This window comes from Syngnathus floridae, chromosome 5 (genome assembly GCF_059516105.1).
Source record: "Syngnathus floridae isolate MCC-2025c chromosome 5, RoL_Sflo_1.0, whole genome shotgun sequence".
NCBI classification, from domain to species: Eukaryota; Metazoa; Chordata; class Actinopteri; order Syngnathiformes; family Syngnathidae; genus Syngnathus; species Syngnathus floridae.
In genome coordinates, this window is record NC_142417.1 from 6340188 (window position 1) to 6364113 (window position 23926).

The following is a 23926-nucleotide window of genomic DNA, read 5'->3' on the forward strand; positions in this document are numbered from 1 at the left end:
GTACTTTGACTCACACGGCCTTTCATGTTTCATACGTTACAAGTCGACGCTCGGTTGATTTTTGTTTTCTTTTAAGAAGTTGGGAGCCAAAATTGGGGTTAAATGCGAGCTTCCAATGCGAGTGAAGAAAAAAGAAGGTTTTGTAATGCCCTCACAAGTGGCCGGTAAAATGTATTCTGTTTACTCGATCAAAACTGTCAAACACAGAAATATAAATAGAGAACACTCTAAAGGAGCTGCTGTTAGCCACAATTCACATTTGTTCGCTTACCAACAGCTTTTGATTTCACTAATTAGGTCACGCCCTTTCAACAAATGAAAACTAGAGTTACACCTACACTTGACGTGGTCAGTTTATTTCTTCGCGCTAACCTGGACCCCCAAATTTGTGGTGTATATTGGGGAACACGGACCCCCGTATACACAGCTAAAAGAATAAATACAAAACAATCTAGATCAAAAATAGACTTCCCAACAAGTTTAGGTCAATTTGACCCAACTCTCCATTTTTGGAGTTGTTTGATACGAAACGACCCAATTTTTTTGACCTTGGCAAAATTGACTAAAGCTTGGTGCCACAACAAATCAAATTCACAAATCAAGGTACCACTGTATTCGTATGACATAGCAACCCAAGTTCATATGGCAACTCAGAATCCACTAATAGTGTCTAATAGAGTTAACATGAGTCAATAATCCTTATGTGGCTCTATTATTTTGACAGTCCCACTTCATATGACAAACAATGGAAGGATTTGATGTGGAGTCAAAAGAGTGTTAATATTTGAGTGTAAAGTAGCATTCTTTCCCCCCATTGTTTAGACGACACCAGCCATGAACCCGCCGAGCCCTCCCGGAGCGAGGAGACAAACGCTGCACCGCACCCGCCCCCCTTCAGTCGACTCGTGGCTTCACTGCTGCTCAGCCTGGCGGCGCTCTTCATCTTATAGCGCCTCCACCTGTCCCAGAGGGGCAATTTACACCCAGCGTGGCCTGAATCTGCCCATGGTTGCAGGGAAAAGGGGCGGGATTTGAGGGTGGAGCTTGTTTTGCTTGATTGGGGCATCCCAGCAGGCTTCGCAAGGAATCCCTCGATTTTTTTTTTCCCCCAGACAAAGTTTTAAGTGTCTCGCCGTTTGTGAGTGGGGAAAAAAGCGGGAGAGACAACCCCCCTCGCAAGCCTAAGATGCCAAATCTATTTTTTTTCTGACACTTAGTGATTCTTACTTTCCTGTGACAGCGCTTTACATTGTTTTTAACCATTTCAGCACACACAAATGCAGTACACACACACACAAACACACACATGCTCAACAAATCTCTTCAGTGTTTTGTTGTTCTTACCATGTTGTGTTCAGTAGCATCGTTTACAGAGTAGGAAAGTGAAGACAGTAGACTCTTAGGAAGGACTGTACATAAGTGTGTAGGTATCTTTCTCCGTTGTGTTGGCTTCGTGTTCTGCTCGGTGCATAAAGTCTGACGTTTGACCCAGCGGGTCAAAACGATGGCAGTGAAGAAAACGGACTAGCAGTTTGGGAGCCCAAGCACTGGAAAAAAAAATGTACACAGCCTGCACCTTAACCTAATGATGTCCAGTTGTTTCCTAATTTAATAGTAACACCCGACTGTGTCAGAGGAGCATAAGCTACTGTATATACATGACCGAGGATGGGTATTTGACGAAATTCCCCATAATTGACAATGGGGGAAAATTAACGATGAATTAATCGTATTTTTTTTAAATGCAATTTACTTTCAGCATGTTCTGAGCTCCAATTTACACAACAGGGTTGTGTTGGGCAGAGGAATATTATTCATAGAACAGACTCAATTGTGACAAAAAGACATCATTATTCAACAATCAATTCCACACATTGGATCCAATTCTTAGCTTTCGATTATTCAAGAAATCCAAACCCAAAGTCTCGTGGTTTGCTGCGTATAACAAAACAGAGAAACGTAGACTCCCAGCAGGCGCTTTGCGGGCCGCTACTAGATGGAGGATCGATGTCTTTTAGGGGTTGCAATTTCACGGCAGCAGTCACACTCATTTTGTGTTTACTGAGCTGGACAAAGAACTGTTCTCTTGGCTCCATCCACTTACGCTATATGCTCGCATCCATAATCCAAATCCAAAGATTGAAAATTGTTAGCAGCTTAAAAGACCCTTTCACCTCACCAGTGGTAATGGGTCAGATATTAGTCCGTGGATTCTAAAAGAGGCTAGCTGCAGGTACACGGACGGCACAGATTCATTGCTCTGCTTAATTCAATGCAAAGCACAGCAGTTCTGTCCTTTTGGCTTTATAAAGATAGCACTTATAATCAAGGATACGGTCACTGTGTTTAATAACGTTCAGCTTCATTCCGTCACAATCGCTCCTGCTGTCTTTTTCTCAAAGATTGGGAAAACTCCAAAAAGTGCCAAATAAGCCCCCAGAAAACACAGAAACGTAGATGCCCAATGTCAGCTCCTCGTGTTGCTGGTTTAAGTGACTCTAATGAGGTTCAAAATGATAGGCATGCGAACCCCATGTTGCCGCAAAGGGGAGTTATTCCTGGTATTAAAAATAGACGGTAGAGGGCTTGAAGGAAGGGGGGTCTCGGGAGAAGGGGTGTAGATTTCATTTGGGGCGGCGGGGTTATAAGGCATCGGTGACCTTGCTGTTTGAGGGAAGTGGTGAGTGACGGAAATGGAATCCCGCAGGAGGGGTTCTGAGACGTGGGGTAGCTGAAGGTAATATCATTGTTAAGGGTGCCTGGTGTGAAGTAAATAAATGAATAAAAATTCATGAAACTTTTTGGAAAATGCAGTTTGGAATCATTCATTCTTCAAAATTAGAACGTGTTAAGGCCACACTGAAAAATGTAGATGAGGAGAATCAAGTCATAATTTTCAAAGTAAATAAGAAACGTGAAAAAATCGTAAAAAAGGTCAACTAATGCCCCAATTAATCGATTTCCCCCCCCCACATAATTAGTTTTTACAATACAAAATAAAGACGTGATTCTTGTCGTTTGACATGTTACAACTTTTATTTACTTTCTTTTCACTGTGGCCCTCATGCGCCTTCAAACACTGTTTCATGTTTGCTTATTTCTACTTTTCAAATGTTGCTTATTTCTACTTTTCAAATGTGTCTCTGCCTTTGTAGCCTATCAAAGCCTTTTTTTATTAGCTATGCTAAAAATGTACACTAGCTACTCAGCTGTTGCTTGACTTCAGGCCATTGAATGAGGTATCAATGTCACAATAGACATTTTCCGTTCTATCAGATAAACCAGCTTCAAGTTGACCCTCTTTTGTGATTACCAATATTACTGCCTGTCTTTTTTTTTTTTAAGTTTGCTATCATCCTATTTTATTGTATACCACGGCCTAACCTTGGAAATGAGGATCAACTTAAAAACTGGATACTGTGTATCCTGAGGTAGTCAACCATCAAACATGTAGTGGTAGGTTATAGCATCTGTTTTGTACCTTCTGGATGACTAAAGTTAAAAAAAAAAAATCATTGTTAAAACTGTATAATTACTGTTATGATGATGATAAAACTATTATTATTATTATTAGGGAAGACTCCTTGTTGTAAATAGTGTTTGATATTAAAGTATTAATTTGGTTCTTATGTCTTTTCTAAAAAAAATCAACAAAAAAAGAATATGGTAATATTGCTGGGTTTTGCTGAGTGCTTTCAAACAATGCATTGTACGCTGAGATCCTCAATGCCTAATGAAGCTCCGAGCTAATATGTTAAAAGTTGGTACGCACTCCAGTGGGCAGAAGATAACCTTTGCCATCTCTTCACGCGAGGATTTTAAGGACTTAACTTGGACCCTTTTTTGTTGCCTTCAGTTTGGGAAAGCATGAGAAAGAACTGGATGGAATCTGGAAGGAACTTGCCGATTTCATAATGTGGCATGCGCATGAACTTAATGACGTAAGAAAAAAAATAGTTTTTAAAAGTTTGAGTTTTTTTTTGCTTGTTTTCTTTATGGTGTGTTAGATTTTCAGCTCACGTTCACGTCGTGCATTTTACTTTGCATCTACGATCCGAGTGATGTCATAAAGCCTTGTAGTGACAAGATAACAAAAGTGCTGTACAAAAACCACCAGACATTGTTGTGTACTTGCAGTGGGGCTTGGCCATGTTGTCTTTTTTTTTTTTTTATATCTATTTTCTTGCAAAAGACTTTCTGATGACGTCATCCCATGGACTTGCTACCCATCTCCTTGGAGGAGCGCATCCATGTGAAGGTTTCTCAGTTGGACAAAAATATGTACGAGCCCTTTGCGTTTGGTATGTGTTTCTCATGTGGTGCTGTTGCCGTGAATGGGAAGCGACGAGCCTCTTTTTGGCAGCCGAGAGTGTTTCCCATGCCTTAGACGCTCTCCACCATTGTGCTTTGACACGTCAACAAAACAGGGGCCCATCGCCTCTCCTCTCCCCACTTTTTAACAACCCTCCGCCTAGATCTTGTGTAGGCCTAGATGTCGCTCCTGAGTACCATGGAAGAACTAGTGCATCCCCCTCACCTCCAAACAATGGAGGTCAAGACCATGGATCCAGATTGTGTGGCCCTCGTTCATGTTTGTCTTCTGGTGATTGTGTCGCATCCATCGCATCACGCGCTGTCCTTCCTCTTTGTACCCTGTGCTCACTTTGTCATCAGTGGAGCAAGATATTTCCAAACCTGCTCTTTTCCAGTATATAAATAGAGAAAAAGCCAACAAAAATGATCTGTATTTGTATATACACGTGTCTGAGCATCTATGAGTAATACAATAAAACTGAAAAATATGACAAGCCTGCCGTTTTATTCACTATTGCCGGAAATCCATATTCAGTTATGGTGTCCCCTGGAGGGCCATTATGACTGTTAACCCGTATTAATGTATGACCACATCATACACAACAAATTGATTGACTAGTTTTGTAAATAATGGTTGGTTTAGCTATGTTTTTTAATGTATTTTGTATTTGTAACAAATTGTGCATGCCTCAGAAAGTCGATGCATATGATTTGCCTTTGCAGACCACATGGAATGATTTCGCGGGCCAGATATAGCCCCAAGGCCTTGAGTTGACACCATGCTGGTTCGAAAGATGAATTTGTATTTTATATTCCATTCAGGGTCAACCCACCTCTGCATCATTCAGCCTCGCACAGAACAATTATAACATTTTGTTGGTTATGATTGTGCAACACAAACCCTGCCCAGAAACAACTAAGTGACGCCTGCTACATGAATGATAGATGACAATAGTGGAAGCGCAAACATCCTGGGGCATAGTTGTTGATGCCCTACTTGTTATTCAGAATATAAAAACATCACGTATTGGTGATTGTGAGCATGTGTTGGCGTTTGTCACACTATTAAATCGAATCAAATGCTCATCAGCAAAGATTCGAGCTAATAGACAGAATGAGCAAACTCTTGTGACACTCCATCATGTGCCCCACACTCCACAGTGCAGACTCGCAGATCTCCTAAGACAGACTTCAGGGGACCACTGTCCATCCATCAGGATCAGAATAAGACTTTAAAGCACCTTTCACATTGCTTGGCCACTAATGAGGACACCTAATAACCTTCTGCTGGTCCCCACCAGCACCATTTAGCGTCACCCTCCATTATCTCGGCTAATTAGACTGAAAGCCAGTGAGCCCACAGGACCGAAATAAGTGAAGTGTGTGTGTGGAGGGGGGAGAAGACCCCTTGAAGAACCAATTGTTTATTTTACTTTATATACATATATGTTCTTGTGGTCAAGTCTTTATGAAGCTAGAATAGTAACCCTTTGAGATGTTACAGGTTACAAGTTCAAAGACTAAAAATTCATTTGGGGTCTCCCTGCTCAGGTTTGATTCCTGCAAACAGTTACGATTTAGGAAAAGAATCAGTTATGGTTGTCGCACCATTAAAATAGAGCTACCATCTTTTATATCATTCCTAACCCTAAACCCTTAAACTAACCCCCAACCTTAACCCTAGCCCCTAACCCCTAATCCTAAACACTAACCCCCAATCTTAACCCTAAACCCTTGACTAACCCTAACCCCATCCCCTGACCGCCACCCTAAAATTAACCCTAACCCCTAACCTAAACCCTAACCCCTAAACCCACTCCTAACCTTATCCCTAACCCCTAAACCCTCCTCCTAACCTTAACCCTAACCCTAGCCCTAACCCTACCCATTACCCCTAGCTATAGCTCCAAACTTTATTCCAACCCTAACCACTCACGGTAACCCTAAACCCTAATCCCTTACACTGACACCTGACCCTAACAACTAACCCTTATTCCTAATCCTAATCCCCAACCATTTTTGGTGGAACGTAATCATATCAGCAGCTGCAGCACAGCATACGCTGTGCAGGCTCGATGCTCGTTCTGATGAAAGAGGAGCACAAGTCCTCTGTTTTACCTTTCTTTTTTTTTTTGTCAGTTTACCTGGGGGGGACACATCATGGTCCTAATGAAACTGCGGGGGACGTGACCTCCCCCCTACCCCCATGTTATCTGCACTTATGAACCCCAGACCTTTCTTGATGATTTCATGCAATTTGACTTCATGCTAATCTTCTTTTGGGGAGGTGAGGGATGGGTTGATTAAAATAAGAAGAGGGTACAAGTGCTTCTTCTCCCAGCTAGGATTGAAACATACTAACATCTTTTTTTTTTAATTCCCCAAATGGCACAGGAAGCCAACCTCTCCAATCTCTTTCCGAAAAAGCGGCGCCCTTTCGGAGGCTCCGAAGCGACACTTTATACATGGAGACACTCCACATGATTATGCCAATTAGCATCAAGTTGTTCTTCCTGCTGGGAGCTGTCGAGATGCAGGTGTGTCTCCACAGAGACGCCAATGAAGACAAGCGCCTTGCACCCAATCATTACTTTGACTGCGAATGATCGTTTGATGTCAAGAGGTATCCCACACTATATCAAAGTTTTTGTGGGTTTTCACAGCTTTCAACAGGGAAACTGACAGAAAATAAAATATATGAAGTTGGTGATAATTCAGACATAGTAGCTAACACGAACATAGAAAGACTAGCTGATCAATTGAGTTTTCTGTTGCTGGGAGTAATGTCACAGACGTGCTCTTTTGCCAGTGGAATGGATAGTGAACTATAGATCTGAAATCAGCAAGAAGGCTAGCCATAATGGTTCGCTAAATTTCCCAGACAACCGAAGAAAAAAAATGTACTACATTCCTTCCACAAACCCAATGATGGTTTGCCATTATTTTAGTTTGCAGTCTTTCATTTTGAAGTGGCTACTACGTCATTAGTCAACGTTTGATCTTCTCTGTACATCTATTTCCTACATCCACTTGATTTATCTTCCCCACCCACAAGTGAAGTTCAATTCATTTGGTGTTTTTCAAGGAAATTGAAAAAAACTGGGGGGTGGGGCAAGTGTATCCTCATCTTTTGTTGTTCAAGTCAGCAAAAGTCACTTGCCTTCTGCCTCTTGGAAGAAACTCGATGCAATGTCAAATTTTGTGAGGTCGCGCTGACTGTTTGATGACAAATACGGAAAAAGACCAATTGCAAATTAGGGAGGCATCGAGGAACACTGTTCATAAAAAGACGAATGAATGATCACTTTTGAAGAAGAATTCATTATTGCGACAGCCAACTGTTAATAATAGAGGGACTCATCTTGCAGTTGATTATATCTGTTCATGTAACAAAAAGATGATTTTGCATAGAGGAAATAATTTAACAATTCCATTCTTATCAGGAAAGAAAATGATCGTGCTGGGAATATAATTGATGCAATTAACTTGTCTTAAACTTAGAATTCATTTTGTGCAGTGTGAGCTTTGTGTTGTTATTTTCCTGTGTTGTCTTCAGTTACAATCTTAACGAAGAAGCACATCAACGCTGGCGGTGGCCTTTCAGTCAGGTGCATCGTTACACCCGACGCCATTCCCGAAAGGACACGTCAAGGTTTTTCTTTGAAGGCGTCGTTCTCAAGTCTTTTTAAAGCCTCGTGCTGTTTTGTTTCCAAGCGCTGTGATTGACAGCTCCGAATGACGTCTTCACTTAATCGCTCCAGTGGTGTGAAAAGGTCATAAATCACACAATTATGCCGCGCCTCTTTATGAATAGATATTTGCGTCGGGATGGGCCAGAGGGGGGGGGGGGAGGCCTCCAGGCCATATCAACTTTGTCAACCTCGTATTTATTGCGAGTTGGTGAGCCAGAAATAAGCGATAAGCGGAATATATTTTACAGGCTCGCTCACACTCGTCAGGATGGGATTCAAGGTCAGGATGTATGATTTATTTGGCGTGTCGCATGTCAGCAGAAGAGACATCCTGGTGGTGGGAGGAAGTGAGGGGACGGCGATGGAAAGAAAAAAAAATGACAAGAATTTAGCAGGACCAAAATGGAAGCTTTATATTACGTTGGCAACATGACATCTCTGTGACTAAAAAAAGTTTCTGCTTACATCTTTTTTCTCCGGCTTCCTCTTTTATCCCCGAAGCATGTTAGGTTCCTTGAAGACTCTAAATTGTCCATAGGTGTGAATGTACGTGTGAAATTTTGTTTGTCTATAGCGCACAGCCACTTACTCAAAGTGGACCAGGGAAGACTGGAGCTCACTTGTGACCCCAATAAAGACAAGCGCTATGGAAAACTGCTGTTTATTCAAAAACTTAGGATCTCAAAGTTTGGATGCTAAATGGACAAAGAATAAAGTAGGTCACAACTTCTAATATTTCTTATCCAACCACCATCTTTACCAACATTAAAATTAAAGTTAAAAACAACTGAACCATACTCGGGTATCTTTGATTGTTTCATATACCACTAGAGGGGGCCCTTTTGCTCACACTTTGAGAATAGCAGTTAATATAAGTGTTTTCTTAATTAGCCGTGTTGATGGTTCGGTTTTAATCGATATGCAAACACAGACAGAGGCTTGTTCGGGTCTGAGGTGGTTTTGCTGCAGGTCACTGTGTTTTACTGATGCTCCTCACACAGTGACCTTCAGGGCTGAGCGATGACGGGCTGCAGCCAATCCAGAGGAGGATTATCGGAGAATGTGGCGCCACTACAAATATCAGCTTGAAGGAACATCACACTCACGGCCACTGAAAGAAGGTTGGTGACTAAGGATCATCATTGCTTTATCCTCGAATATTGATGAAAAAAAAAGGAACAAAAGTCACTCCAGCATACGTGCTAAAGCTGCTACGAGGTTTTGCTGGTCGCCGCTCTGCATGTTTTTACACATTTGTTCACACGCCGGTGGATGTGTTGCGTGAAATATTCAACACATGCACAAATGAGCTTTTCCTAGTTGAAACTGACAGCTAATTTGCACTTGAGAAACGAAGCCAAAACACAAGGGGAGCATAGTCAAATAAAGAGCCAGGAAAAAACAATGAAACAACCCAACCTCCTAATTCATATATTGATGAGACTGTGCGTGTCCGTTTTATTTTTTTTCCTCTGAACTGCATGAATCTGTAATGCATCCCTTGTCTGATCTGAAACTTACCATAACAATCTAATAAATTATATTATTTCTCTGGAACTTCCAAACAGGTGGGCCGGAGGCAACATTCAAACCCCAGAACTGTGAAGCAGCAATGCTAAACACCCAGTCCTCATCAGTCATACAAAAGGTAATATTCCATTTTATAGCTAACACAAAATGTTTTAAAATGTATATCAATCCAATAAATACAAAACAAATGATGAATATCCTTTAAGGATGAGATCACAAAGAGAATAAAAGTAAATGTGTTAGCCTTTAAGACCAATTAGCTTTTGCCAGCACTTTGAAGAGTAATGACATGGAATAATAACCACTTGGTTAATTGTAATCTTTATGACAGAATTTGTAATAATAGTAATAATAGTGCAATTGCTTCTTCATGGATCCACCAATTTAAACATCCACTATTATAAGACAGTTAATTGTATAATTTTTAGGATCGTGTCAGGAGCTAATTGCTGTGCACTATCATGTCTGAATTGATTTATTTCAAATTTCTGGAAGGTTTTGACATACCAGCTCAGATGGAAATATCCTCTCAGTGTCAGCTGAGTCGTCCGTTAATTTTAATTGCTGATCTTATAGCTCATCTTTTATGAAGAGACACTGAGGGATCGTCATCTGTTCATCAAATCACTGTGGGGAAGGCCCGCCTCCTCGTTTGAACTTTTGAAGATGTCAGACACTTAAGATCCATCCGCAAACTCAAAAATATGCGCCACTCACAAAGATCGTCTAATTCCGATGTTTTGAGTCAACTTTTTTTTTTTAATGGTTTTGATCTTTTTTGGAGTGTCAGTCTAGGCATGAAGTGATGTCACTACCAGATACTGAAAAAAAAGCCCGGATATAATCTGCATCATTTACACTTAAACACAGCGCAACACAATGAAATATGACACTATCAGCGGCAACTCTGTTAATGCATCCACGCATTTGCAGAAATGAAAGAAATGGCCAGGCTTTGTAAAGTGAGATATTGTCAGCGGGAAATCGGATTAAAGTTATGGAAAACCCCATGAATAATGTAGCCAACATTTATTTCTCCTTGGAAGTGGAATGTAAAACACAGAGAGAGCTCTTGCTCTTTTTTCCACTCAACTCTACATTTCATTTCCAGGGCTAATGATGGATGAGACGGAGAAGTAAACTAATTAAAGCAGAAAAGGAAAATGAATCGCAACAATATTTCTTTCCATCATCTTGGTAATGACACAATTGTCCATCAATTTATTTTTTGCCGTCAAAAATATTAAAAGCATAAATCAAGGCTCACCAAAGCAAAGGCAAACGGGGAGGAAGTTATTGTTGTAAGAGGATGACAAAATCATTAGAATGTAATTGATAACCTCCAGGGCAAAGACTTCACATTGATCTAGTGCTGGTATGTCATTGTAATAACCCTCTTATTGCTTTTTTAGCTCATTCGTTTGATGGCAATTACTTTAGGCTTGAATTAGCCACATTTACTCCGAAGGGAAAAACACTGATGGAAATTTCTCCCTGAGCACATTGTTTTCGAAGCCTCATTCAGCCAAGGCGTAGATTATACAGTCTTGTGATACAAAATCCAAACACATGTGTCAGAAAAATAATGCTTTCAAAGATGCTTTCCTGACAAGTGGTTGAGTTCATGCTGTGCACCGTAAGGGTTGACATGTAGCTTGATGTTGAAAAGCATAACCACAATGAGTCAACAAGGGTCGGACGTGCTAACCGGTGCCCACCGCGCCACCAAAACACATTTTAATGCATAATTTATTCCGCATTTAACATAACAAGCTTACTAAACACAAGCTTCAAAGTAGTACAGCTAAAAAGTATTTAGCTATGCACAACTGAGTTTATTTTAAAATAATGAGGACTAACTGCAAAACGATACACAAAATGCAACCCCTTGCAACATTACTTCTTACACTAACTTTCTTTGTGACTGCAGATACAAAAATATATTTGCAGTAGCCATGGTAATATAATCGCCATCATCCAGACTGAGGACGATGATAACGACTGATCTCTCCTTCTATCTAATAAAAGAAGGTATCACGATGAACTAGTCGAGTGCATCAGAGTTACTTGGTGTTCCACTTGAACTCAGGTGAACTGGGGCTCGCTCTGACTCTCTGAGACTGTGTGTATAAATTAAAGTTACAATGGTACCTTGACATTGTGTTGGTCACATTGTGGAAACTTTATTAACTAGACATTCATTATTTCATTAAAATTTTATTCAGCTTCAAAAAAATCACTGCACTGGTTGTCATCACGTCATTATTTAAAATGAGTCATATTCCACTCTTCTTCTGGATGATGGTGTGTGTCCTGTGCAGTTATAAACATGCCAGTCAGGCCGACCCCCCAGTAAGAGGTGACCGCCAGTAGCACCAAGGTCAAGGACATGGAAGACCAGAGCCACTAGAAGCTGAATATTAAATTCACTGACCCGCTTGGAATGTGGTGGAGAGAGAAACTGTGTGTGTGTGCATGTGTGTGTGTGAGGTTCGGAATTTGGGCCTTCCAATTTCAGTCTCCTTTTACAAGGTGTACTTGGACATGCTTGTTAGTATGAATTATGAAAAAACAAAATCATAAAAAGAGAAAATCTAAATTTATTGTATTTGGAGATAATAGAACCGTTCATGCACACTTTTTGTTATCTCACGTTTGATCTTCTGACAGAATGTAAACAAAAATGTAATAATGATGTCGGAAATGAGAGCTCTTCATCTTGCAGAAACAGAAATGGGAATCAACAAATGATCTCCTGACGCTTTCTAATGGCGAGGCGGACGCTTGGAGTGGCCGTGATATCATCTGGCTTGTGTCCCAAAGGGTGGCTGACTAATGTTCATGTCTTGCACTAAATAATGCTCATTCCCAGCATTTTAATGGTCCTATTGATCTCACCCTTATTTCTCCCCCAGAAAGCAATACACATTTACCATATTATTTATCTGTAATGCGACAAAAGTAAGAATAAATGTTATTCAGGGTCATTTTATTTCTATAAATCCTCTACCTTGAATGTTAGGCTGATGTATTTACAACATGAAGAAAAAACTCACTTGCGCTCACTATTATATATATATATATATATATAAAGTAACAAGGCCGAATGTTCAAGTGCTCGTGGATATTTTTTTCCATCAAGACCCCATTGATCTGACTTACATCATCGTTCGCATTGTGTAACTTTCGGTTCCTTACTCCAATATTCAGGACCTCCGTGGAGCAAATCATAGCAGCCTTTTAAACCGACTGACTTTATGTGATTGTTTTATAGGTTGGCATTAAAAAGCTTAAATCACTGTACATGATGGAAAGCAGGGCATCCTTGGCAACCCTCAATGAAGTGTTTTAACACATGTTATGGCTAATCTGACTGCGTGGGGTATAATCACAAACAGTCAAGCCCAAGCCCTAGTTCTTAATTCTTGCTTTATGTGCACCATTACTGCATGTTTAGTCCAGAAAGTCACATAAAGTGCTTTTTTTTTTTTTTCATTGTAATAATGGGCCCAACAGCCTTGAAGATTTGAATCTCCTACTTTCAATAACGGGCTTTTCACTTCATTTATTTCTATCTTGTGCTACTTAGTGTAATGCAAGGCTGTAGTCTTGGGCTAGTGCCAATTAACTATGCTGCATTTCCAGTGAAACAAGTGGAGAGAGTTGCTTAATTGAGACTGATGGCCAAACTAAACCAAGCAGACCAGAGACGTTCAAAACACAAGAAAGGGAAGCGGTGAAGGTCTTTGGGGTACTTTCACTCACTCCCTATGCTTTGTGAGTTGCTTAATCAAGTGTAGTGCATAGTGAGGCATCAATTGTCCGTTCGTGTATTTTCTACACCAGTTTATGGAGGCGTTAGAATAGAATCTTTTTGTCTTGGAAGGCAACAGGGTGCAGAGATGACTGAACAAATCTGATCGTGGAGAGTTTGGTTTAAGTACAAAAACTAAACTGGCTTGATTTCAGAATCCAAAAAATCTGCTTCGTGATAATATTTAAGGCTGCTCTTCAAGGATTTTAAATTATTTTGCACACGTAGGTCATCTTTTGTGAAAATCGCATTCATCCCTCCTTAATGGTCGGTCACAGCATAACTTTGACAAGGTTTTTGATTTTAAGAGGATACTGACATTCTTCCACTTGCACAATCGCTACTAGCAGCAAAGTTTCCATGGCTGGATGTGATTATCTAAAAAAAAAAGTGCTTTTAATTTTGATACTTTGTACAGTATTTTTCCGTCCGGAACATCTATGAATAAATCTCTTCATTATCTTTATTTACACTGAACATTTCCAACTGTTGCATGTGTAACCTCACATTTCCGATGCAGGGGAAATGTTAGCTGAAATCTGAAAATCACAGTCCATGTGACGTCAATTATTTTTCAGAGGAAACACTAACCGAGGGCATCGTGAATGACTGTAAAAATTATGTTGGGCCGTTTGGAAACATTCATGGGAAAAAATCATTTCCATGTACTGAGAAAATTTGGAAAGTACCTGCTTGGCCCTCAGCTTGGCCACAGAGGTCGTGGTCGAGGTCGATAGTCCGACATCCTTTCCGGAGGAGACTATAAAAGTTTGCCTCTGACATTCCAAGGGAAGTCGTTTGAGGTCCATTTGAAGCCCTGTCAGTAAATGTGCAAAATGAAAAACATCCCACAAAGCTACTAAGAATGGCTACAAGCACACACACGCACGCACGGGCACACAGATTTTACACAACAGAGGGCCATTGACACTTCATCATCTTAGATTAGCAGAGTGCTGAAAACTGTCGTGAGCCTGCTTTCACAGAAAACGTGTATCTCTCTGTGTGTGTGTGTGCGCGCTGTACCGTAGCCAGTGCTCCATGTTGTTGAAGGAAAGTGATGTGTCTATATGTGGATAATAAGCTCCTTTGGGGGAGAACTCGCTCTCTCTGTGGACCACAAACTAGTCTTTTACTTCAGATGATACGCTCCATCCAGGGAATACTACTTTTCCTTCTAGTGATCTCAATTATACCCCACTTGTATTGTCTTTTCACTGTATATCTCGCATCTCTGTTGCCATGGAGGTAATGTGGAGTCGATGAGAGTGCCACGGCCTGCTGTCCGGGTTACTGTAAAAAGCTTTTAGCCTTTCCCCTACACCAAGATTTAAAGAATAAAAATGGTCTTCTATAAAATACGGTACTGCTTTCATTTGATGCACTTGAACCGTTCGAACGGCTCCTCAGTATGTAGACAACCTTTCGCACTCATAATCTCATTTACAGAGAATTTGGAGTGGTCCATTGGCCAACCATGCATGTTGAGAGGAAACCAGAGTGCCTGAAGGAAACCCACGCAGGCACGGGGGGAACATACAAACTCCACACAGGAAGACCAGAGCCAAAATCGAACTCCAAGCAGTGCACCAATCAGTATATATCATTTAAAACTATAACACGTGGAGGACAAAGGTTGTGTATCATGTGATGACTTTCTTTTGTGTGCAGAGTCACAGTGGACATGTTCTGGGTTTGAATCTCAGCTCAGGAACTTCCTATTCGGAGCTTCCATGTCCTGCTGGTATCCAGGCTTCCTCGCACATCAGGTAAAAGACTCTTGATTGCTCCTTGAATGTAAGTTTGAATGTTTGTTTGAGATTGTTTAAGAACTTGTAGAAAGAGGCCACAGTATCCCCTGTTCCGAACAAGATTGTCGTTTCTGGCTTTTCTAGGACACTCGGCATGTGCTCAGGGCCATGCAGTCAGCGATGGTGCAGTTGTACTCACCAGAAGGTTGTACACACATCACTGGCTAATGAGAATCCCAAACACATTTGGGGAAAATGATCTTTTTTTGCCTCACTCCTTTATGACTCACAGGTCCTTGTTTGTCTCATCTTGAAATCCGTAGTGTCCGTTGCAGTCCTTGTTATCCGGACACTGTGGCCTCATCTGATCAATGAAAATATGCCAATAGAGTTTATTGACAAGGCGGTGTGTACGAGATAAGGTGGTTATCACAGGTTGTCTGCTCTCTGATGTATAATCCTGACTCGTGGCGGAAAAATCATTAATTGTGCTGTAGGGAAATGAAACAGCCAACATATTGCTTTCAGTGTTGCAAAAGTGACCCTGAATCCACACGTACACACACACACACAAGTTGAGCAAAGTCGTTTAACCAAAAATGGTCAGTATGTGCGAGGCAAATGAAGTTGTTATGAAATGAGATAATTTACTGTCTTGATTTTGCCTTGAGTTTTTCTTGCCTGGATCGACTCATAAATAAACTTACTCAAACCGCAGTAAGTCATGGCGGTGCCGCTTTTATCCATCCCAAGTAAATTATAAGACTTAAATTCCATTGAACCTATTTGCCAACATTGTCTAATGTGAAATAATGTTCTGGTTAAGCAGGGCTTCGAGTAGGCCCCACATCTGACCTTCATGTTGTCACAGACGACTGGCCAAGCACTAAATAATAACATTTCACAGTCTCTCCACGGGGCGCCATCTGAAGCCTGTTGCCCTCACACATATTTTTGCTCTTGCTGAGTTGAAAGCTGTTGTGCGCCAGAGTGCGTGCGTGCGAATGTGCTTTTGTGCATGCAAAATTGCATTCTTGTGCGGTTGAATGTCACGAGGCAACATGTTATGATGAGTGAACGACTATAACCTTCATCAGCTCTGCAAAGGTAAAACATGTGTTTCCAGGGGTAGCCAGCGTTCCACTCAGATTTACAGAGGGAAGTGACATATCCCATTTCTGACATGGAGTGTTAAAAAGTGAAATGGGGATGGAGGCTGAGACGACGTGCACCTCAGGGGTACAACGGAAAGAACCATAAAATTTGAGAGAGGGGGAGATGCATATCCATAGTTGAAATCTTGTAAAAGAAATGTAGCCTTGACTTTTAAAGATATTGCTTCAGCATAGTACATTTTAGAAGTTGGACTTAAATCTACGTTAATTCTAGAATGTAGTAGGGCCACAAAAAATACTTACACAATTAATTTGACTCCACACATTAAAAATAAATTGTCACCTCTGGTTATATTTATTGTGAATTGTAAAAATGTGCAAAAGTCCACATTACCACTTGTTGGTCCAATTAGTGCTCCTCAGTGCTGCTGTTTACCTCCCCCTCGGAGCAAATGAATGAAAAAGTTCATTATTCAATGGCCTTAAAAAAAGCATAGCCTACAGGCAAAAATATTCTGGTAGACTTTTAAAGCCCCACACAGCGGGTAGCCTGTTGGATGTCTCCATTCCTAAGACTGCCGAGGTGTAAATATTTTTCCTGTCAAAGTCTTTCCTTCCTATTCAGCAGTCAGAATTCATTCTGTCGAGTTTGAAAGGGTGAAAGATATTCATTCTGAGCCGAATGACACGTTTCTAAGAGGTGCTGTCGGTACGCAGGGGGGCTGCTTTCCAACAGTTCAAGGTGGTCCAGTCCCTGAGAGAGGAAAAGGGTCGGGCTAAGAGTAAGAAAGAAGGGAACAGAATCCAAAACGTTACTAACAGACCGTAGGGAATCCTGCGCTCTCAACGAATCCATCTCGACCTGGAGATTAGTCTCCTCTAACGGTGTTCTCATGTCAAAACACAATGAGGAATCTGACAATGGACGTCTTTGAATCCACAAAGTGAGATTTCAGCAGCCCAAATGGTTTATTACACGCTGACAGGCACGTCAACCTTGCAATATTTATCACTGAAATATTTGCCCTTTTCATGTGGGATGTCCAAAAACAACCCAAAGCGTTCGCTCTAAGTGTTTTCCGATTGACCGGTAGATTTGGGGAAATATACATAAAATGTTGGGATAACTCAAATCGCATCCAGAATCTTCCGCAAGAATGCAACCGCAGCAGTTTGACACGAAGCCAAAGTGAGCTGCGAGTTGGGAAACAGAGATGAGTTCAATCCAGTAGACTAGTAATAGCAACACACTTTTTCTATGAGAACCACCGAAAGGGAGACATGTGTTTTCATTTTGTGCGTGTGCTTGCTCATATCTGTTTGTGTACGTACACTCAAACAAAAGCCTAGTGGGAAAATAAAAAAATGCAATTTGACCTTTACAAATACTGTGATACAGGTGCACCTTCATCCATATCTGTGGTTATCTGTATAAGAATCTGTCCAGTTATACCTATACCCTGAAAATGCATCTTCTCTACCCAAGTGCACTAGTATTTTTTTGTGCAAACAGCTATATATTTATGATTATAAACAGTAACACAGTCAAATACAATTTTATGTGCCCAAGAATCAATGGGCTGAGAAGGGAACCTTGAGGGACCCCACATGTTCTTGAGAACCAAGGGAGTCATTCCTTTGTGACTAATGGCATGAAAAGCAACAGAAGGTTCCAGTAACATGAGGGACGTTATCAGAAAAAAAGCCTGAGAATAATAAATGATGCCATTATAAACACAACAACACAAGACATCCTAGAGGACAATAAATCTAGTTTGGAGATTATTGGGATGCTCCTTTGACATGACAGAGATTTGAGGAAACCAGTAATAAATTTAAGATTTAATGTCATCCGGTAACTCAATAGCTAAGTGGCTTGATAACTATATTTTATCCGATCCTGACTTTGACAATGTAATTTGTTTATTTCTTGCAGTCTCCATTACGATGCGAACAGTTTTTAAAGTGTCGCCTGTCCCATGATTTATCGGCGCCGCTCGAAATCACTCTTACACTTCCCCTCCTTCCTATTCTCTTGTTTTTCCATAAATTGTCAAGGAGACGCCGACGCAAGCCAAGTCCCGGTCCTGGAAATGAGCATATTTGTCCTGGCTCAGCCACAGTCCAGAAGATATTAGCTGTGTAGGAAATGTGCTGAATATTACAGGGCCCCGCCATTGCAGGCCAAGAAAGACAGTTGGTGCAAACCTCAGTCTGCTTCTCTGCTGTGATTTCTCAAAATGTCAGAGCTTTCGCGTTCACAGTGTGCTGTAGGACAAAGCTGGCTGTCCCACGTGCTGAGTCATTGCGGTAATTAATTGTGACTGGGCGCTGCAAGGTCAACTTTGGATGTCTTAACGCAGTCCAAAGGAAAGTTACAGGCTCATTAGTGAGAGACAAGCTGACTTTTCCAGTTTATTTTCTTCATTTGCACCTTTTTGGGTTTGTTGGTGACCCAGTTTTCCTTTAACTGCAATTGTTTGATGAATCGATTAATCCACATGTGTGAGGTCTCAATGCCACATCATTCATAAGTGCTGCAAATGAGGCCGAAAATAGAGTTGACTGGTGTTCTAATGGTTTCGTGTAGTTTCCTAAACTGGCTAGAGCGGCTAATGAGCCAGACACAACACAATGAAAGGCAATTTGTAGCATCCAGTCCACCTGTTTTAGCGTATATTTCGAGAAGACTTTGGAAATAACACGCCGCTGACTGAGCCTTAGCACAATCGTGAGAGAGAAGGAGAAAATAAATCACATCCTCAAGTTAAGATAATTCAACTTGATCCTGCGAGGTCACTACAATAGTAAACTTTTCTCAGAGAAAACACGAGTCATTGCTTTTGGCAACGCACACTGCTGAAAAGTCTAATATCTCAAATCCACGCCTCTTGCGATTGGTCCATGGAGCTCTGGAGGCCATAGTGCATTCATCGTACAGTTTCTCACAATGCCAAAAAAAGTAAACATCAGGGAGTTTTAAATTATTAGTATTTTTAGATTTATATGATAATTGTGGGAATCTCCAAGTTGGGTAAGGTCTAGATTTCAAGGCAACAAACTTAATATAAAATAGCTTAATATTAATAATAATAATAATAATAATAATAAAATACTTTAATTTTGTTCAGGTATAATACAATCAAGCAAGTCAATAAATAATGTTATGTGCTCTCTGACGTTCCAGATCTCCAAACAGATGACGGCCCATGAACGAACGTGTGTTCTTGGCTTCGAACGTCAGATCTCCTCCTCCATGTTCACTGCGTGCTTGAGAGAGATGAGATTAGACAGCTGCAAGTCACACACTCATTGTCCTTCGTTAACAAGTGTAATTTGTGCCTCATTCTGTCATCCGGCTCTTCCAAGAGCGCCCAAATTCATTCTGGCTCTCCACGGAGGTTGGAAGAATCATCACGCTGGCATCCGTCGTCGTGCCATCTGTGATGAGAGGAGCGGTGTGCAGACACATGTAAATAATCCAATATTACTCAAAGTAAAAGGCTCTCTGGTTGATAACATACAATGCTTATCTTTAGGCACGTATACACATGTACCTGCATCCCCACAATCTCCCTCGTCATCTGCTCCCATAACCCCTGAACTAATTACAGCTACAAAGAATACGAGGATGCTACTCTGATGTAATCCAAATGGGTGACTTTGCACACTATTGTTGACAGCCGTTGGTAAGACAGATCAGAACACTTGGCATATGCAAAAATTCTAATTCGGCTGACAATTTTAGAAAATTTCTCGGTTATTGCTTCTCAAGTATCCAAATGAGATCCATCGTCCAATTCTATGCACGTCATTGGCCTGCGTGACTCACAGTGCTTTATGTAGGGCGCTACAGTCTTGCCACTTCCTCCCGAATGCCAGCCCTCACTTGGCATAAGAAAGGAGGAAATAGCTGGTAGGAACAGTTTGGAAGATGTAAGAAATCATAAGTGACCAGTTAGAATCTATTAACCTGACAGGCAACATTATTAGCACTTGAGAAAATAAAATTGAGTAAATTCAGCACAACAATTTTTTCAGTGTATAGTTTTCCTTTTTGATATACACGAAGCAAAGAAAATATCGGGGCAGAGGAGATCACTGAACTTAAGTCTCGGGTGCTATAATGCTCATGTAATGGCCTAGTTTCTTGTGTCTTGTGAATATTTATAAATATTTGTAGTTCATTACATTTTTCTTGTGTCACATAACTTTCTTAATTCTTGTTTCCGCAGATGAGAGTAATCAGGGCGATGATGTTGTCATCCTCCAATCAGATCCGAGGAAGTCCCATGGGTCACATTTGCACTCCTTCAGTACTCGTTCTCGGCAGTGAAAATATGATTTATGGTCCCTATATATGCTAGAATGAGCATAAATATTAGCACTGTGACCTTTGTGTCCTCCAAACTAGGCGAAAGCAATCACGACTCAATTTAATGATGATTTAAATTGTCCCAAAGAGCTGGCGACCCATGGACGGTGTCGCTTGAAGTAAGTCGTAGGATGGAAGCAGAGGGCTTTAATGAAATATGCAAATACAGCATTGAGGCAGAGAGTGACTATTAACCTTAAAATTTCAAAACATAAACTTGTGTCCTTCATATTTTGGTAAAATCATTGAGCTAATATATTATCTGAGGAAATGTGTGTCGTTTGAAAAGATGTCTTCAGCGACAGAGGTCATTGTGTCTTAAAGCACTCGTCAGTCTTTGCCCTCCATCTTCTTCATCCTTCTCATCTTCACTCTAGCTTTTCTTTCCCCCACTTTCCGAGCGTTTGAACACTTGGGTTGCCATTTAGGCCACAGAAATATGACATCTTGTGCTCTAATGATTTGCAGACTATAAGTGGAAATGCCCAGCATGAATCATGAAAATGCATTTTTCCATTTCCATTAGGGAGGAGACGACATGCTCCCAGAGAGATTTACACCATCATTGCTTTCTCATCCTCTCTCTCTCTCTCCTTCTGTCCCATCCTCTCATACCCCCCCCCCCCCTCTAAAATGCACTTTCCTATTCAGCTCATTTACACTTTGAATGGTGCTTGCACATCTGTCAAGTACATACGCATACGCATGACAGAAAGAGTAGAACGTCACAATGTTGCAAACTTGCCACTTGAATGTGGTCGGTTTACAGATCCATTCTAAAATTATTATTTCAGCACACACTGCAAATCGACTTAAAAGATGAAATTAATCAGGGATTACTTTGTATGTTTCAATTTGCTTGCTTGAATGTGGCCACACTAGATTACAGCAATTATAGGAACTCTTGTTTGAAACATAAGACTCAATCCTTGGAGCGCAACACAAGGTTTCTATTTGTTGGTCCAACAAAAGACTGTGTGGGAATTTAAATGCTAATGAGGATTATAAGCGTTACAATTCTGCGGCTGGATTGTTTGTAAATGCACGTGCAAGTTTAAGCAATTTCATCTGTTGTGTGAAATGCTGTAAAATAAATAATATCACGTTGGGCAACATAAAAAAACAACAAAGTTTAGGTCAATGGTTTATATGAAATTAAATTAGTTTACACAGAGAATAAATATTGAGCAATTGATAGCATTTGTGTAATGGTGGTGGGGGTGCAAAAAAAAAGTCTGTTTTTAACAAAATAAAAGTTTCACAAGGCAAGTGGTCCGTCCAAACAGCATCTCAGGTAAATACATTGTCACGCCAGACATAAAAAATAGGAAAAGCCTCTTTGGTCTTTGGCCAGGAAATGAGTGGAGTTCAAATGGAAGTTTTCACCAGCTGGTCCAGGCGATCTATAAACAGATGATGGCGAGCCTGATTGGAACGGTGCACTGTGCTACGTGCGGCTAAAGTTTCAACCTTCTGCCTGCCGCAGAGTGTAAATCATACAGCGCAAGGTAACACAAGCCAGATGTTTATTCACCAGATAGCATGTGTGTGTATATGAGTGTGGACTATGTGTGTCCTATAATTGAGGTTAAAAAGCATCTTAAAAAAATGCCTAGATATATTGAATATATATTAAGAATTCAGGCTCACTTTTGATTGACACTGTCAGAGAGGCAAATATTTATTTGTTTAATATTGTGGTTGCATCTTGCAGTGTTGCACGGTTGCATTTCATCACACTGAGAGTTGTTTGTAACATTTTTGCTAAAATAATATTTGTGAATAGTATCTTTCAAAACACAGAAATCTCAAATCATCTTTCTTTTTTTGGTTTTGGGGGTTTTCTGTGGTTGAACTGCCATTGCTGTTAGCTAACTCAGAGGTCCCCAACCACTGGGCCACGGACCCTAACTCCAGCCCTAGCCCTAACCGTAATCTTAGCTCTAACCCTAGCCCTAACTGTAACCCTAACTCCAGCCCTTGCCGTAACCCTAGCTCTAACCCTAGCCCTAACCCTAGCTCTAACCCTAGCTCTAATCCTAACTCTAGTACTAGCTCTAACCCTAACCCTAGGTCCAGCTCTAACCCTAACTCTAACCCTAACCCTGGCCCTAACTCTAGCCCTAGCTCTAACCCTAACGCCAGTCCTAACCCTAGCTCTAACCCTAACCCTAGCTCTAACCCTGGCCTTAACCCTAAGTCTAACCCTAACTCCAGCCCTTGCCCTAACCCGAACTCCAGCCCTAACTCAAACCCTAACCCTAGCTCTAACCCTAACCCTAACTCCAGCCCTAACTCAAACCCTAACCCTAGCTCTAACCCTAACTCAAGCCCTCGCCCTAACCCTAACTCCAGCCCTAACTCAAACCCTAACCCTAACCCTAACTCCAGCCCTAACCCTCACTCCAGCCCTAACTCAAACCCTAACCCTAACCCTAGCTCCAACTCCAGCCCTCGCCCTAACCCTAACTCCAGCCCTAACTCAAACCCTAACCCTAACCCTAACTCCAGCCCTAACCCTCACTCCAGCCCTAACTGAAACCCTAACCCTAACCCTAGCTCTAACTCCAGCCCTAACTCAAACCCTAACCCTAACCCTAACTCCAGCCCTAACCCTCACTCCAGCCCTAATTCAAACCCTAACCCTAGCTCTAACTCCAGCCCTAACTCAAACCCTAACCCTAACCCTAACTCCAGCCCTAACCCTCACTCCAGCCCTAACTCAAACCCTAACCCTAGCTCTAACTCCAGCCCTCGCCCTAACCCTAACTCCAGCCCTAACTCAAACCCTAACCCTAACTCCAGCCCTAACCCTCACTCCAGCCTTAACTCAAACCCTAACCCTAACCCTAGCTCTAACTCCAAGCCCTAACTCAAACCCTAACCCTAACCCTAACTCCAGCCCTAACCCTCACTCCAGCCCTAACTCAAACCCTAACCCTAACCCTAGCTCTAACTCCAGCCCTAACTCAAACCCTAACCCTAACCCTAACTCCAGCCCTAACCCTCACTCCAGCCCTAACTCAAACCCTAACCCTAACCCTAGCTCTAACTCCAGCCCTCGCCCTAACCCTAACTCCAGCCCTAACTCAAACCCTAACCCTAACCCTAACTCCAGCCCTAACCCTAACTCTAGCCCTAACTCAAACCCTAACCCTAACCCTAGCTCTAACCCTAGCTCTAACCCTAACCCTAACTCTTTACTTTTAATATTATTATTATTATTATTATATTATTTTTTGTTTTTGTTTTAAATAAACATTTATGTTAAAACTTGTCTGGTGTTTTATTCCTTGTTTTTATATTCGCCAATTAAAACATGAAAATTGCACATT

The 23926-nt window shown here is 41.2% G+C and overlaps 3 protein-coding genes across 15 annotated transcripts in view; 2 read left to right on the plus strand and 1 right to left on the minus strand.

The window, feature by feature from the left end:
* Positions 1 to 4808, plus strand: part of efna5b (ephrin-A5b) — a 75565-nt gene extending 70757 nt beyond the window's left edge. For both annotated transcript variants that reach the window (XM_088374950.1, XM_088374949.1), the window contains one exon: positions 823 to 4808. In XM_088374950.1, coding sequence (XP_088231076.1) covers positions 823 to 950 — 128 coding nt within the window. In that variant the 3' untranslated portion in view covers positions 951 to 4808. The remainder of the gene's footprint in view (positions 1 to 822) is intronic.
* Positions 4809 to 8551: 3743 nt separating this feature from the next.
* LOC148397789 (uncharacterized) lies at positions 8552 to 23158 on the plus strand. 6 transcript variants are annotated; one of them, XR_015858685.1, is made up of 7 exons: positions 8552 to 8721; positions 9008 to 9127; positions 9575 to 9654; positions 14800 to 14946; positions 15022 to 15119; positions 15246 to 15306; positions 19404 to 23158. XR_015858685.1 is itself a non-coding variant. In XM_088376711.1 (7 exons), exons 2-7 carry the CDS (start codon positions 9067 to 9069, stop codon positions 20581 to 20583), a joined length of 717 nt encoding a protein of 238 aa, XP_088232837.1. In that variant the 5' UTR covers positions 8552 to 8721; positions 9008 to 9066; the 3' UTR covers positions 20584 to 23158. The 6 variants fall into 6 exon arrangements, 4 of the variants coding, with proteins under 4 accessions (XP_088232837.1, XP_088232836.1, XP_088232838.1 ...); XM_088376711.1 differs by lacking the exon at positions 14800 to 14946 and having other exon boundaries at positions 19404 to 19688; positions 20452 to 23158; XR_015858686.1 differs by lacking the exon at positions 15246 to 15306.
* The window catches only part of LOC148397790 (uncharacterized), a 112042-nt gene continuing 107434 nt past the window's right edge, over positions 19319 to 23926 (minus strand). For 6 of the 7 annotated variants that reach the window (XR_015858690.1, XR_015858692.1, XR_015858689.1 and 3 more), the window contains one exon: positions 19319 to 19657. The gene's annotated coding sequence lies outside the window, so the exon portion shown is untranslated. The remainder of the gene's footprint in view (positions 19658 to 23926) is intronic. The other variant, XR_015858694.1, reaches the window with a different exon arrangement.